This window comes from Eschrichtius robustus, chromosome 18 (genome assembly GCF_028021215.1).
Source record: "Eschrichtius robustus isolate mEscRob2 chromosome 18, mEscRob2.pri, whole genome shotgun sequence".
Taxonomy (NCBI): Eukaryota; Metazoa; Chordata; class Mammalia; order Artiodactyla; family Eschrichtiidae; genus Eschrichtius; species Eschrichtius robustus.
Window position 1 is genome coordinate 1,937,414 of NC_090841.1, and position 17,301 is coordinate 1,954,714.

At 41.3% G+C, this 17,301-nt stretch overlaps 1 protein-coding gene across 2 annotated transcripts in view; it reads right to left on the minus strand.

Moving 5' to 3' along the window:
• The window catches only part of MICU2 (mitochondrial calcium uptake 2), an 87,983-nt gene that overhangs the window by 36,216 nt on the left and 34,466 nt on the right, over positions 1-17,301 (minus strand). Inside the window, exons 3-4 of one of the 2 annotated variants that reach the window (XM_068526746.1) lie at positions 2,409-2,440; positions 2,230-2,305 (exon numbers count right to left, since the gene is read on the minus strand). The exons of the other annotated variant lie outside the window; for it this stretch is intronic. Of the exons in view, the coding sequence (XP_068382847.1) occupies positions 2,230-2,305; positions 2,409-2,440 (108 nt within the window). The remainder of the gene's footprint in view (positions 1-2,229; positions 2,306-2,408; positions 2,441-17,301) is intronic. 2 annotated transcript variants of the gene reach the window in all.

Here is a 17,301-nt window from a genome sequence, read left to right on the forward strand (position 1 = left end):
TCAGGTGGTGTCTCCTCTCCCCACGCCACGCTCACCCCAGACCTCTGCTCTCCCAACCTCTCGTAGAAACCTGTTACTCCGAGGCTGATGCCGTCGAGCTGACCCCCTCCGACTTTCTTCCCGGTCACCTACCTAGCTCCCTCTCTTTAGCCTTCCGTCGCTGGAGGCCTGAGCGCCTGGTCCATCGTCCAGCACACAGGGCCACACTCTACTCTCAGACCTGGGGTCACCTCTGGCACGTTCACGCTGCCACCCACTCGGCTCCAGCCGGCCGACTCCACGACGGCACCCGAGGCTGAGCTCACCTGCAGCGGCTTCCGCTCCGAACCGGAGCGCGGACCCGGCTCTGAGCGCACGGTGGGCCCCGCTCCTGGGTTCCCAGCTCGCCTGCCCCCACCCTCACTGGCCGCTCCCTCCTGACATCCCACTTTCTTTCCATCGCTCTTCCCATCTTACTTTCTTCTCGCCAAGGCTTGTTACTTAAAGTCTCTCGTGTTTTTCAGTAAAACCGCTGCCCTCGACACCGTTAACCCCCTAGCGCACGACTTTTCTTCCCTGCGTTTGCCTAGTAACACCCTAACCGCAAGCCTCTGTGCGCTTCCCGGCCTGCCCGCGGCCCGGGGAGAAGCAGCTGCTGGCCGTTCCCTCGCCACCCACATTCTCTTCTGAGCTCTGGCCTTCCCAGAAATCTTCCTGCGTTTCTCTGTCGGCTCTCTTCACTGGTCACAGACGCCACTTCACACCTCCTCCTTCCTCCACACCCTCCACTTTACGACGGAATCAGAGCCACCCCTCAAACCCGCCTCAACTTCTCAGCCCTCCTCTGCAAACATGTGCGGTGAACCCCCACACGTCACCCCTCCCCACGGTACCACGCAAAGCTCCCCGCTGAGGGGCGCGCCCCCCCCGCCCCCTCACACCCACACGCGCGCTCAAACCCCTCGTGCAACACAGACCGACAGGACCGGCCTCCAGCTCACACCCGCCCCGCCCTGCACCGCACCTGACCGTGCTGACGCGCGAGCACCCCCTCACCGCCAGTCCTGTAGCCACGTTCGGACCCCCTCCTTCTCGGGCCCTGCACACTGATGCTCCCTCCCTCCCTCCCTCAGGGCTCCCGCGACTCCCTCGCCTCCTCTGATGCCTCTGCCTCCCCTCCTCCACGGGCACCTCCTCCTCCTCCTCCTCCGCTCCTGTGAATGCTGGGGCCCTCTGCGTTATCTCTGAGGCTTTGTCTTCTTACTTTAGAATAATCACTTTACTTACTTACTTATTTGGCTGCACCCCTCGGCATGCAGAACTTCCCTGACCAGGGATCAAACCCGCGCCTGCTGCAGTGGAAGCACAGAGTCTTAACCACCGGACCGCAAGGGAAGTCCTTTCTCTTCTTCTTCTTCTTTTTTTAATATTTATTTATTTGGCTGCGTCGGGTCTTAGTTGCGGCACTTGGGATCTTTTGTTGCAGCGTGCAGGCTCTTAGTTGTGGTGCATGGGCTTAGCTGCCCTGCAGCGTGTGGAATCTCAGTTCCACGACCAGGCATCGAACCCGAGTCCCTTGCATTGGAAGGCGGATTCTTAACCACTGGACCACCAAGGAAGTCCCAAGTCCTTTCTCTTCTCTTTTTTTTCTTTTATAAATAAATTTATTTATGGCTGCATTGGGTCTTCGTTGCTACGTGTGGGCTTTCTCTAGTTGTGGCGAGCGGGGGCTACGCTTTGTTGCGGTGTGCGGGCTTCTCACTGTGGTGGCTTCTTTTGTTGCAGAGCACGGCCTCTAGGTGTGCGGGCTTCAGTAGTTGCGGCACGCGGGCTCAGTAGTTGTGGCACACGGGCTTAGTTGCTCCGCAGCATGTGGGATCTTAGTTCCCGGACCAGGGATCGAACCCGTGCCCCCTGCACTGGCAGGCGGATTCCCAACCATTGCACCACCAAGGAAGCCCATCTCTCCTTATTCTAGACGCTCTGCCTCACCCTTCTCTCCAAGCTTACTGAAATCAATGTTTAAATAATTTTTCTGTGATTGCTCAAAGAGTTTAAGAAAAAGTTGCTTCAAATGTAATGAGTATTTTATTATGATTTAAAAACATCTATTAAATAACACACTGTTATAACATTCTCTCTGTAGATTCTCTAATGTATGTTCTTCAATATGCAGCTGCAAACCTCATAACTTAATTCCTTAATAATACTTTGGTTAAATAAAATACAAGTAAAACAAATAAAAATTACCTTTATCGCCAAGGTCTCTAAAAAAACTTGATCCACAACCAGCTCTTTTGATTCCTGCCAGTATGTCTTCAATATCCTTTGAATACACATATTAAAATCTTTCAATTTAACTTATAATAGTTGATTTTCTATCTTAAAAAAAAAGAAAAAGAAAAAAGACCTTCACCTCCATTGCTTACCTTATTTGTCAGCCTCTTGACTGAAGTTTTACCTATAGCAAAGAAGAAATATTATTTGGTACCCACATACCTTGGTAAAATTCAACTTCCATTAAGAAGAAAATCACTTAAAAGACAAAACAAATAACTAAATATTTATAAAAAATAGAAGTTGGGCAATTTTAGCTAATATCTTTAAACAAAAGTTATGAGCCAGAGAATTCTAAGTGTAAACACAAACACTGTAGTTCTTTGTAAGACCTATTTTCACTTTCACTCACTCCCTTTCAGAAATATGGAACCTTCTAACCATCTCTGACTCATCATAGCTGTCTAAGAGAAATAAATTTGTGCCAAACATTATTTCTTTCTTTACATTATTAAAATCTGTCTCCTTTTGCTTTCATTGACTAAAAAAATACACATTCATGTTTCAGAAAGCTACCTTTTTAACCCTGAGAAGTTCTTAAGGTCACAGCTCTGCAGTCAGATCTAAAAGGCTGGTCAGGGGCTTCCCTGGTGGCGCAGTGGTTAAGAATCCGCCTGCCAATGCAGGGGACACAGGTTCGAGCCCTGGTACAGGAAGATCCCACATGCCGCGGAGCAACTAAGCCCGTGCGCCACAACTACTGAGCTCGTATGCCACAACTACTGAAGCCCGGGCGCCTAGACCCCATGCTCCCCAACAAGAGAAGCCACCGCAATGAGAAGCCCGCGCACCGCAACGAAGAGTAGCCCCCGCTCGCCGCAACCAGAGAAAGCCCGTGCGCAGCAATGAAGACCCAATGCAGCCAAAAATAAATAAAATAAACAAATAAATAAATAAAAAAAATAAAAGTAAAGGCTGGCCAAGATGGCTGTTCATTCTAAAGTGATGTTACTTTTAACAATTTCCTACTGGATAACAGATTAAAATTCTTTCAGGCTTTCTGCCATCTTCTTTAGGCTGCCCTCATTTTCCTCTTATCCACTGTAATTCTAAAGCAATCACCTTGCTTCTTTTGTTGAGACTTTTTCTGAAGACAGCCTCAAGCCATTTACACATCTAGAACACTGAGAAATATTTTGTAAATTTTATTTCTTATGTAAGCCATATGCATCACAAACTTCCCTTCTTGCTTTCAAAATTATCCATAAAGTTCGTTCAGTGCAATTACATGGTGTGTGAACATTCAGGTGACAGGTTGAAAAAAAAGAATGCTTTTAGATGTGGCTTTTTGCAGTTTGGGATGCTTAAATTTGGATTATAAATCTACTGGGGACAAATTCTATTATTTACTGTTAATAAATTATCAAGATTTTATTTTTGCTTTAATAATTAAAACATTAATTGTGAACATGACTATATAATTTTTAGAAACATCTATGACCATGTTTGTAAGCTTAGGAGTTACTATTTTGGAAAAATTGTTTGTCACTGATAAACTATTAAGTGTTACCCAATGACAAATAACTCGATTCTAATGTTAGGTGCTATTATAACATGAGATCATCAAATAGATAGAAGTAACCCGGTTATTTCATGTTGACTACAAGTTCTGCCTGGCACCTGTATATGTATTTGATTATCAAAAAGGGAGAAACCATGTACTTAATGAACTTGTCTTGCAAAAAATTCTTTTCAAAATGGAATCAATAATTAGAAAATGATAAAGAAATTATCTTTGCTGATAAAAAGTCTGGGGTACCTCTGTTACAGAAAATTCATTTTTAGGTTTAAAAAAAAAAGACAAGGCAGAGCTCCTAGGAGAACACCTTGTCTTTCTTACTTCCTTTCTCTCAGTAAGAGAGGGGATTGTGGTGTTTCCAACCCAGAACGCTCTGCTGGGGTTTCCTAGTGCCTCTCACCCAGGCTGCCTGGTTTTAGACCGCTCGTTTATGGGCTCCCCAAGGAGAGAGACCAAGTATCAGATTTAAGAGGGGTGCGGTCTGGTCGGCTACACGAGGGGCATGACCTGTGTCCATCCCACAACAGTAACAACAAAAAGACACATTAAATATACTTAAATATATGTATTCATTTTTTGCCAGTCCTCTTACCCCCACTTTTTAAAAAACTGAGGTAGAGTTGATGTACAGTATTAGTCTCAGATACAAAACATAGTGATTAATAATTTTGATAGGTTATACTCCATTTATAGTTATTATAAGATATTGGCTACATTCCCTGTGCTGTAGCAGGGGTCCCCAAACCCCGGGCTGCGGACCGGTATCGGCCCGCGGCCTGTTAGGAACCGGGCCACAGGGCAGGACGTGAGCTGCGGGTGAGGGAGCGAAGCTTCATCTGCCGTCCCCCATCACTCGCATCACCGCCTGAACCATTCCCCCGCCTCCCCCGCTCCCGGTCCCGGTCCGTGGAAAAACTGTCTTCCTCGAAACCGGTTCCTGGTGCCAAAAGGGCTGGGGACCACTGCTGTAGAGTATATTCTTGTAGCTTATTTTACAAGAGTAGTTTTTATCTCTTAATCCCCTATCCCTATATTGCCCCTCCCCTTCTTCTCTTTCCCCACTGGTAACCACTAGTTTTTTCTCTGTATCTGTGAGTCTGTCCCTTTTTTGTTATATTCATTTGTGGTACTGTTTAGATTCCACATGTACGTGATAACATAGTGTTTGTCTTTCTCTGTCTGACTTACTTCACTTAGCATAATGCCCTCTGGGTCCATCTATATTGCTGCAAATGGCAAAAATTCATTCTCTTTCATGGCTGAGTACTATTCCACTGTATGTATACACCACATCTTCTTTATCCATTCATCTATCGATGGACACCTGGGTTGCTTCTGTATCTTGGCAACTGTAAATACTGCTGCTATGAACATCTGGATGCATGTATCTTTTCAAATGTTTTCTTTGGATACATACCCAGGAGTGGAATTGCTGGATCATATGGTAGTTCTATTTTTATTTTTTTGAGGAAACTCTATACTGTCTTCCACAGTGCATCAATTTACATTGCCACCAACAGTGTAGGAGGGTTCCCTTTTCTCCATATCCTTGCCAACATTTGTTATTTGTGTTCTTTTTGAGGATGGCCACTCTGATTGGTGTGAGGTGATACCTCATTGTAGTTTTGGTTTGCCTTTCTCTGGTGATTAGCAATGTTAAGCATCTTTTCATGTGCCTGTTGGCCATCTGTATGTCTTCTCTGGAAAAATGTCTATTCAGGTCTCCTGCCCATTTTTAAATTGTGTCTTTTGTTTTCTTGAGATTGAGTTGAATGAGCTGTTTATATATTTTGGATATTAACCCCTAATCAGCCATATTATTTGTAAATATTTTCACACACATAAGAAATGCATTCTTATTGTTTTCATAGCTATTTCATATACATTCATGCTGTCATATAAAAATAACAGAATGGGAAAAACTTAACAGCAAAAAAGGCAGATCTAGAGTTGAGGCTGCCTTGCTTCATTGTGCCAGTATGAAAGGATGGAAAATACACTGTAGCTTTTCTTGGTAGGGGAAGGGATAAATCTTCAACACTATGGTGGAATTTTGGCTCAAGAAGTAGAGTGTTTTAAAAGGTCTCCACCTACTCTGGAGATTCCACAACTTGGTTTTCACTGTTTACAAAGGATTTCTGAAGTTAAAAACCAGGAACAAGCACATCTTGTTACAGGCAAACAGCCATTTTAATACTTAAAGTAAGTAAAACTGCAACAATACATATTAAGTGTTGTTATAGGTCAAATAAATTTTTGCCTGTAGCCAAAATAAAGTTATTTGATAACCATAACTATAAAAACATTGCTAATAGTATCTAATTCAACTTCATTTTGCTAGAGATAAGTGGACTTTTGACACATAAAAATTAGACAATAGAGACATTTACATCATTTCACATCTTGCATAAATATATGGAACTTAGCATCAATATTAGAATTGGTATAAGAGCTGATTATACACTTGCTTGAATTCAGTCTCAGCTATGATGGAAATCAAGGCAGAAAATAGCACATTAGCAAAGCAACTAAGCTCCCGAATATCACTAATAAAAGTGATAACTGGAGGGAAAAAAGGAAGGCAAATTCAGTGGTGCTCTTTTCTTTCAACAAAGCATATGGCTTGTTTATTTTGCTGGAATATTTAAATAGTGAGAGCCAGAGATGACCTCTGGTTGGCATTTCTTCTAGAGGAAGACAAATGTGATGCCCTAAAATGCCTAAAACTGGCCTCCCTGCCAACTTTGCTAAGTCGCTTCTTGAAATACATTTACATCATTTTTGAATGGAAAAACGAGAAATGTGACTTTCTTTTTTGCAACCTTAAGCACTGTGAAATAATTAATAAGAACATTATACATAACAAATTATTTAATTACTTAATTAATTTAATCAGCTTGAAAACTGATATAAAGGGGGAAATAGAAAGCTAAGAAACTAAACAATGGGGAGCGGGGAAGGTGAGGAAAAGCTTCTCCAAATGAGAGCTGCTTAAGTTAAGACCTGACAGATTAGCAGGAATTAGCCCAGAAAAGTGGGGCTGAAAGCATTCCGGGTCTAGCAGGTGAATCGGGCCTGAGATGGAAGGGCTGGAACCCTCTGCCAACACAGCAGGCCCTGTGGTCCTCCCACCCCGCCACGAGGAGGAGGAAGAGCGCAATGGTTGTGGCGGGGGTATTACTATCTCACGACCTCTACTTTCTCTTCGAGCGGCGATCAGGTCCTTTGCTGGAGTGTGTAGGACAAAGTGTAAGGCCACAACACAGCAGAGATGCTGGTGTACAGAAATACAACTGATTTTCATACAGAGGTGCTGTGTCCTACGACCTTGACAACTCCCTTACTAGTTTAGTAGTCTTATGATTTGTGGACGCTTTGGGATTTTCTACATAATCATGTCTCTGAACAAAGACAACTTCCCTTTCCCTTTTAAATCTGTAGTTCTCATTTCTTTTACTTGCCTTTTTGCACCGGCCGCTACTTCCGGTAGCATGGTGAATACAAGCCGTGAGAGTGGACAGCCTTGCCTACTCCCTGATCTCAGAGGCAAAGCATCTAATCTTTTACTATTAAGAACGATACTAGCAACTGGCTGTAGGTCCACGTGGCCTTTTAGGACCTAGCATTCAAAGTGCCACACTGTCACATCCATGCATCTCTAGGAGTGGAGGTCGCAAAGGTCACGGAGAGGGGATACAGGTCCCACCTCTTGATGGGGGCTGACAAAGTTCTGGAAGAGCATATAGGACCAGAAATACCGTTGCAGCCATTTTTGGAAATACAACCTGCTGCAGCATCTTAACAGATTTATCCCCTCACAGGGAATATTCTCCCTTTTGTTTTTTGCTTAAGGAAATGTATCCATTTTTCTCACACCCTTTGTGAAGTCATGATGCCTCCAGCCCTCCCTGACCTCTCCGATGAAGCTACCACATCAGATAGTCTATTACCCCAACTCTACACTAGATTGTGAATTCTATTAATATCTGTTTTATTTACCACTATATCCCCAAGGCCTAACACAGGGCCTCTTACATGACGTGTAGCCAATAAAATTTTTAGTAAAGGTGTGGATTATAACTCATCATTTCATTATATAATAACTGTTGATATATTTACTTATTAATCTATTTAATAACTATTTGTGCCAGGCACTGTGCTAGTCAGGGAACACGGTCGAACACGAGACCGTGATGGTGCTGTTCATCAGCAGAGGGACGGCGGGTGGGGTGGGCTTGGGAGAGTGTGTGGGGAGGAGCAGAGCATCTGCAGCACGTTTACAGCTGCTGACTTGAGATGCCTCTGGCACTTCCTAGAGGAGAAGCTGGTCAGGTGAGAGGTCTGGTCTGGAGACACACACATGAAAGTCAGTGTTCAGGGAACAGCTAAGTCACTGATGGGGGCAAGGTCCTCGAGGAAGAAGGCAAGGAGGAGAGAAGACGACTTGAAGACGGAAGCTTAAGAAGAACTACTAAGGGGAGCATCAGTTTTGTCCCCACGACTAGACCGGGGACTCTCTGAGGGTGCATGTCACATTTATTGTTTACATCCTCCAGGATTTTCATTTTGGTGTGAAGTTAAACACCAGACTGATCTGATCTGGGCTGCTCCGTGTGTCAGGTTCCCCATGTCCCCAAACACCATGGAAACCAGCTGTCCTTACGAGGGATTAAAGTTGCTCCTCGTGCCACAGCCTCCACTTATCAAGACGCCACAGGACGAAGCTGGGACCAGAGCTCAGCGCTTCAGTGTGGACCACGGGCCTGGCACTGGGGAACAAGCCTTTCAGGCTGATGCTTCTTGACGCTACAGCCCAAACCGTACAAACTGCTGAAAAATGACCTTTGAAATACATACAGTGAACAGTTCTTCCAGTTTCTTATGACAACAATCACAAAAATAAGCCAGAAGTCATATGTATATGAAGGTTAGAAAACAGAATCCAAGTTTTAATTTTTTTCTCAGGATGTTGAATGAAAAGTTGAATCATTTTAGAATTAAATGTCTTAATTTATCTTGTTTTACTTTTTATTTGTTGTATACAAGCCCCGTAAAGTAGGCTTACATTGGATGTAATTCCAAAGACTCTCATATTTAGAATGATTTTATAGAGGCTATCAGAAGAGTAATAATGTGCTTTGGGCTTGGATCATGAAAAGAACCATGTTTTAATCATTTCATTTCATTATCTTATTTCATTTCTAACTCATCCCTTCTTTTTAATGATTCCTTTTTATATCATTCAGAGAACAACAATAAGTAAGCTGATTAAAAGCATAAGAATGTCTAAAGAATATAAGGATAGAGGGAAACTGACCCTCCTGAATATCCTTCCAAGGCGGAGAAATCTGTCTTTAAGAAATAAAAGCATGGCCCGTGGGCTTTAAACCTGTTCTTCTCACACAGGAAAATGCATCCTCCCCAGTCAGGGTGCGGGGTCACGAGCTAGGGGACAGACAAAGTATTTGCCACCCTGCAGTCTGACGACTATGGAAATGCTCACCACGCCCCATCTTAGGTACGTGTGTGCATGTGTGTGTTTACAAGAAGGCTGGGAGCGGAGAAAGTATTTACGTGTGGAGATGGTCAGCACTCAGATGCTGCCAGGGCAGAGTGTGCTCACGGCCCACTCTTACCCACGTACTGATTTTCTGTTTCACTGCAGGGATGGGAAGGAGACTGCTTAGTGAGTCCTTGGAAGCCTAAGCAGCTAATTTTTTTGGCAAATGAATTTATCAGCAACCTGTGCTTTTAAAACTTCTGAGTTGGCTCCTACAAATCAGTTCACTTTTCTGTTAGAATTGACCTAGATGAATATGTTTCGGTTTAGACCCACAATGAGTTCTCTGATATTGGAAATGCATATAATGCATTTATTTTTTGTAAAGTATAATAACTTTATTTTATTTATTTATTTATTTTTTTTTACTGTATTCATTTTTTTTCACACACACACACTGTATTTTATTTTTACAAGAGATAAACTGACACCAAGCATTGTAAATGGATGACCACAACAAAAGCAACAATGATTGCAACTACCAAGCACGAAACGCACTCATACTATGTCATAATATTGACATTCAGTCCAGTAATCCTCCACTGTAACAGCTCCTTTACTTTGCAGTGAAAATTGATTTGTGTATTTTTTGCCTCTGAGTCCTTGTGGGATTTTTTTTTTTTTTATTCAAACAGAAAGTCACAAAAATTATAATCATCCTCATCAGTTCACTCAGTCCCATGTAATTAATTATTTTCATCTTGATCTTTTGTTAGCACTTTTATGAATTCATCAGTTTTCCATTAGAGTTCTGAAAATGCTTATTCATTCAGTTCAGCAGTACAGTCAGTTACCAGAAACCTGTACTTGTCAGAGTCTTTTCCATGAAAATAATTTTAAAATTAATATTTTCAACTGGGAACAAGGATTGGTATTTTTACACGTTTTTATAGCTTTATTGCGATATACTTCATATATCACAAAATCCGTCCATTGAAACTGTATAGTTCAATGGTTTTTAGTATATTCAGAGTGGTACAACCATCACCACCATCTACTTTCAGAACATTTTCATCACCCGCCAAAAGAACGGAAAACCCATTAGCAGTCACTCCTCTTCCCCTACTTGTGGGCAACCACGAATCTACTTTCTGTCTCTACAGATCTGCCTATGATGGACACTTCATATAAATGGAATCACACTACCTTTTAGCTGCTCCCACTTACTCTCCCCAACTTGTAAATGCTGGGTCATCCCAGAGCTCATTCCTTCCCCCCGCCTTTCCCATCTAAACTCGCTTTTGCAACCTCATGAAGTCTCAGCTCTCATGAATCCACTGAAGAGTCCAGCCTGTCCATCGCAATAATCCGGGGAGAAGTGCTGAGGGCCTACCCTGAGCAAAAGACACAGAAGACACAGAGAAGGACAGAGAAGAGAAGTGGAGGAGGGAGAACAAGCTGCTCTTGGTGACGGAGCAGATACAAAACATGAGGCAGCTGGATATGTCCACAAAAACTCCCCACAGCCTGATGAGCTGGGGGAGCGCCACCGCAGGGAAAGAGAACACCGGAAAGGGTGTGATGGGGAGGAAGCGGGCTTCCGTTTCGGATGCGCTGAGCTCCAGATGCCTGTGGGGATAACACACGAGTGTAAGTGCCTGATGCACAGCGAGACCAGAGCTTCTAGGGGCCAGCGGAGAGCTTGAGAGAGCGCGAAAACGACCCTGAAGCGACACCACGAAGCCGGTGAAGCCGTGAGCAGCAATAAACCCCTGGGGGACTGTGTCTAACGGGAGCGGCGCTGAAGGGAGGGAGCATTTAGGCGCTGGTAGGAAGAGGAAGCACGAAGGAAACAGACGGCAGGAACACATCGGTGAGAACAAAACCACAGGCGCCCAGGGAGAGACGTCCACAGCAGCAAGTGCTGCTAGAGGCTCAGTCAAGAGTCAGGCGAACAGTAGCCGCCCGCCTTGGCCATCTGGGGGCCACCGCTGACGTTCAAGAGAGAACAGTCAGCAGAGAGGGGAGGCAGGAAGCCAGACTGTGGTGCACCTGAGAGCAGCATGTGGGCCGCGGGCGCAGGGGCTGCCCGCCGGGAAGCGGGCAGCTGGAGGGGCTGACTGTGCTGGGGTCGTCAAGGCAGTGAAGACACCAGAGGATGTGTAAGCTTCAGGGACCGAGACGGCAGAGGCAGAGAGAATGACGGAAGGAGATGCAGAGCAGGTGGTGGAGGAACGAGTCTTAGCGGGGCAGGGAGCCCCACTTGGCAGAAGGCTAGGCAGCGATGTGGAAATGCCTTGGGGAATCTAGGCCAAGGTGAAGAACGTGAATTTAGTGGCTCCCATCTGCATAATCATGGGATTTTCTCCAACAGTTCACAGCAGCCTAGGTTCAACAAGGACAAAGGGGAAAGATACTGGAAAGCAATTATTAAAGAGTGACAAAATGACAAACCATGTGGCTACAGGGAAGGAAGACGGTCCAGAAGGAGCTGAGAACTTGGGAAAAATGGGATAACTGAGAGCAGAAGCTTTTATGAGGTCAAGAATAGGTATGCCGGGTATGAGAAAGTGAGTAAAATGGAAAGATAAATTGTTGCCAGAGAGTGGGATTCTGTCATTGGGGATTTCAAAACTGGAGCAATTCTAGGTAATGGACATGGGAGGTGAATGATAAGAGCGAAGGTCACTAAAATTGAGAACTAAGGACTGTAAGGCTACCGACGTTTAGTAGAAAACAGCATCAAAGCTTGGAATTCAATAAAAAGAACTTAAATAAGGGAAGATGGTGTTTTAGCTAGATAACCTAATTCTGAAAGGAGCACGTTTTTATGGTTTTCTGAGTGTGCAATAAGGGATTAGGATGACACTGATCTCCCCCAAACCTAACAAATCATGAAGGAGAACAAGCAGCCAGCATCCACCTGAAAGAGGCGTGGGGAGACGGTTCAAATAAGCCCCATCAATTACTATTAATAAAGTATATTATTTGTAAAAAGTCCAGGAAGATAAATACCAGGTAAAAATGAGTTTAGGAGCTAATATATTTCAGACTGCTTTGTTTCTTTCTGTTTACACATGAGGATCACAGGTCATTGGGCTGGCTCCGTTCTTCCTTGTTTTGCTGTTCATCATGATCCGTAGGAATGCAACCAAGATTCTTCTTCTTCTTATCCATGATGAAAAATGAAGATGAAGGACATCATATGTATAAAGGATGTATTATTCAGCCTTCAAAATTACTCAATTCTTGATTTAGCTAAATGCCTTCTGATAGAGTTTAATTGCATTCCAATGAATAATAAAGTGGAAACATTATAAGAACCTAAATTGGTTGAATCAAGGGTTGCATAAAAACAACAACAATGAAAGAAAGAAAAAGCCATGTAAACTTTGAACTTCATTAGAAGAACCTGGGCCTATGGCTAAAACAAAGTAGAGCGAAGTAAAACTTAGATTCAATTGAAAGAACATAAAATGGGAGAAATTTTTTTTTTTTTTTTTTTTTTTTTGCTGTGCTGCACGGCTTGCGGGATCTCAGTTCCCCAATGAGGGACTGAACCTGGGCCACAGCAGTGAAAGCCCAGAATCCTAACCACTAGGTCACCAAGGAACTCCCAGGAAAATTCTTGAAAGAACATAAAACGGGGGAAAATTCTTCGATGACACTGAACACAAGAGTAAACAGCTCACGTTACATGAGGAAGAAAATACAAATGTTGGTGAGAGAAAGTCAAAGGAGTGAACCACTGAGTCAGGTAAAGAGAAAACAGACATTAACACATACTGTTTACAAGTATTTGATATGTTAATAGTCTGCTAATCAAGCTTTTACAACCTCCACTTGAAACCCTAAATGAAAAAATTAGAATAAATTACAATATAGGTCACAGCACAGACATTTCTGATAAACAAGAACTGTTTGGCTATTAAGTATTTCTAAAAAATTCTTTCATTATCCTTTGTTTTCTTTCATAATATCATCCTGTTTTGTACCTTTCAGATAAAAATTTTTAGAAAAAGCAATCTATCTGTCATTTTCATTTCTTTCTAATTCTTTCTTTAACTGTCCACCACTCTCTTGACACCGATCTACCAAAGGTCCTGGTGACCCATGCTGATGACCAAATCCAACAGCCTCTCCCCAATTCCCATCCTACTGGATCTTTCTGGACACCCACACTACTGACCAAACACTTCCTGCTCCCATGACACTGCACTCTCATCCGTGGCCAATGGTCTTATTTAAAAAATCTCTGTAACTGGCTCTTCTTGCTTCACTCACCTTCTAAATGTAGATTTCTTTAAGACGTATTTTTAACTTTTTCTTTTTAATGCAAATAATAAATATTGGTTGCTGATGAATTAGAAAATTACAAGACAAAAAGAAAATACAAAAACTGATAATTCCAAAAGTAAGAGTGAACTATTAGCAATGTGGCGAATATCCTTGCAGACTGTATTTTACTTATACATATATATAAACAAGGAAAAAATGGGATCTCACTCTTTATATGCTTTTAAAAAGCTGCCTAACTGACAGACTTGAAGGGAAAAAAGACAGTTCGACAATAATAGATTTCAATACTCTACTTTCAACAACGGACAGAACCACCACAGAGAAGATCAGTAAAGAACTAGAGAATGCGAACAACACTGTAAACAAACATGCTGAAACTTACGGAACACAGTAAGAAATAGGAAATGTGAATGTATCCAAACAAGTATGGAGTGTGAATCAGTAATCAAAAACTTCCCAACAAAGAAAAGCCCAGGGCCAATGGTCTCACTAGTGAATCCTACCAAACATTTAAAGAATTAACACCAATCCTCCTCAAACTCTTCCAAAATCTGAAGAGGAGGTAACATGTGAACTCATTCTAAGAGACCGGCACTACTCTGATACCAAAGCTAGACACAAACAAGGAAAGAAAACTACTACAGGCTACTATCTCTTATTAATCTTGGTGTAAAATTTCTCAAAAAAATACTAGCAAACAGAATCCAACAGCCCATTAAAAGCATTATACACCATGAGCAAATGGGATTTATCACTGGAATGCAAGGGTGGTCCAAGATATGAAAATCAATCCATGCAATAGACCACATTAATAGAATGAAAGAAAAACCCCACAAGACCATCTCAATGGACGCAAAAGAAGCATCTGACAAAATCTAACACCCTTTCGTGGTAAAAACACCCAATAAACTAGGAATAGAAGCGACCTTCCTTAACGTTATAAAGGACACACATATGTAATATGAGAGCTAACATCATACTCAATGATGAAGACTGAGAGCTTTAACAGAAACATTAGGAACAAGAAAAGGATGCTGCTTTCGCCACTTCTATTTAACATGTGACTAGAACTTCTAGCCAGAGTAATTAGGCAGGAAAAAGAAACACAAAGCCTCCAAATAGGAAAGGAACAAGTCCAGTTAAATCTGCTCGTAGAAAACATGATCTCATTATGCAGGAAATCTTAAGAAATTCACAAAAAGCTGTTAGAGCTAATGAGTGAATTTATCAAAGTTATAGCATACAAAATCAACACACATAAATCAGCTGTATTTCTATATACTAGCAATGAGTAATCCCAAAATGAAATTAAGAAAACAATTCCATTTGCAATAGCATCACAAAGAATTAAATATTGGGGAATAAATTTAACCAAAGAGGTGTAAAACTTGCACAGTGAAAACTATAAAACTTGATGGAAGAATGAAAGATTTAGATACATGGAAAGACATCTTGTGTTAATGGAGTGGAAGACCTAATATTGTTAGGATGACAATACCACAAAAAGCAATCTTTCTATTCATTGCAATCCCTATCACAATTCCAATGGTGTTTTTTGAAGAAACAGAAAAGGCCATCCTAAAATTCATACGGAATTTCAAGAAACCTTGAATAGCCAAAAGAATCTTGGAAAAGAAGAACAAAGTTGGAGGATTCAGACTTCCTGATTTCAAACCCTAATACAAAGCTACAGTAATCAGGCCTGTGTGGTACTAGCAAAGGATACACATACAGAACAACAAAACAGAATTGAGAGTTTGGAAATAAACCTATACATTTATACTCAGTTGGATATTGACAAGGAAGCCAGGACAATTCAATGGGGGAAACAACACTCTTTTCAACAAATGAATAATTAGATCATTAGATAGATAATTAGATAATAAATAGATAAAAATAATTAGATAATAAATAATAAACAGAGAGCCACATGCAAAAGAATGAAGTTGCACCCTTTTACTTTACACCATTTACAAAAATTAACTTAAAATGGATCAAAGACCTAACCTCAATAGTTAAAACTATAAAACAGGGGCAAATCTTTATGACTTCGTATTTGGCAATATTTTCTCAACTATGATACTAAAAATATAGGCAACAAAAGTAAAACAAATACATATGACTTCATCAAAATTAAAAACTTTTGTGCATCAAAGGACGCCATGAAGAGAGTGAAACGATAATCCATAGAATGAGAAAAATGGAATTTGCCCATTTCATCTAAGTTATTTGCATACAATTGTTCATTGTATTCCTGTATGATCCTTTATGATCTAAGTTATTTGCACACAATTGTTCACTGTGTTCCTTTATGATCTTTTAGGATCCTTATGATTCCTTTATGATCCTTTATGTATTCCTTTATGATCCTTTTGACTTCTGTTAATGTTGTTAGTAATGCTCCCTCTTTCACCGTTTTCTAATAGTTTGAATTTTTTCTTTTTTTTTCCTTGGTCAATTTAGCTAAAGTTTTTTCAACTTTTGACACCTCTTTTCAAAGAACCAGTTTTTAGTTTCATTGATTTTCCTCTACTTTTTCTAGCCTCTATTTTCTTTATCTATGATCTTTGTTATTTCCTTTCTTTTGCTTGCTTTAGGTTTAGTTTGCTCTTCTTTTTCCAGTGCCTTAAGATGACAGGTTAGGTTACTGATTTGAGACCTTTTTCTTTATTAATATAGGTATTTACACCTGTAAACTGCCCTCTAAGCACTCTTTTAGCTGCATTCTATAACTTTTGATGTATTATGTCTTCATTTTCATTCATCTCAAAGTATTTTCTTTTTCTTTCTTTTTTAAGAAATTTAAGTATAGTTGATTTACAATGTTGTGTTAGTTTCAGGTGCACAGCAAAGTGATTCGGTTATACATATATATATCTGCTCTTTTTCAGATTCTTTTCCCTTATAGGTTAATACAAAATACTGAGTATAGTTCCCTGTGCTATACAGTAGGTCCCTGTTGGTTATTTATTTTATATATGGTAGTGTGTATATGTTAATCTAAGACTCCTAATTTATCCCTCCCCTCCACTTTCCCCTCTGGTAAAGTTTGTTTTCTATGTCTGTGGGTCTATTTCTGTTTTGTATATAAGTTCATTTGTATTTTTTTTTTTTTGGTTCCATCTATAAGTGGTATATGATATTTGTCTTTGTCTGGCTTACTTCACTTAGTATGATAATCTCTAGGTCCATCCATGTTGCTGCAGATGGCATTATTTCCTTCTTTTTTATGGCTAAGACTCCATTGTATATATAGTCCACATCTTTATCCATTCATCTGTGGATGGACACTTGGGTTGCTGCCATGTCTTGGCTGTCATATATAGTGCTGCTATGAACATTGGAGTGCATGTATCTTTTCGAATTAGAGTTTTCTCCAGATGTATGCCCAGTAGTGGAATTGCTGGATCATATGGTAACTCTATTTTCAGTTTTCTGAGGAACCTCCCTACTGTTCTCCATAGTGGCTGCACCAATTTACATTCCCACCAACAGTGCAAGAGGCTTCCCTTTTCTCCACACCCTCTCCAGCATTTATTGTTTGTAGATTTTTTGATGATGGCCATTCTGACTGATGTGAGGTGATACCTCATTGTAGTTTTGATTTGCATTTCTCTAATGATTAGTGATGTTGAGCATCTTTTCATGTGTTTGTTGGCAATCTGTA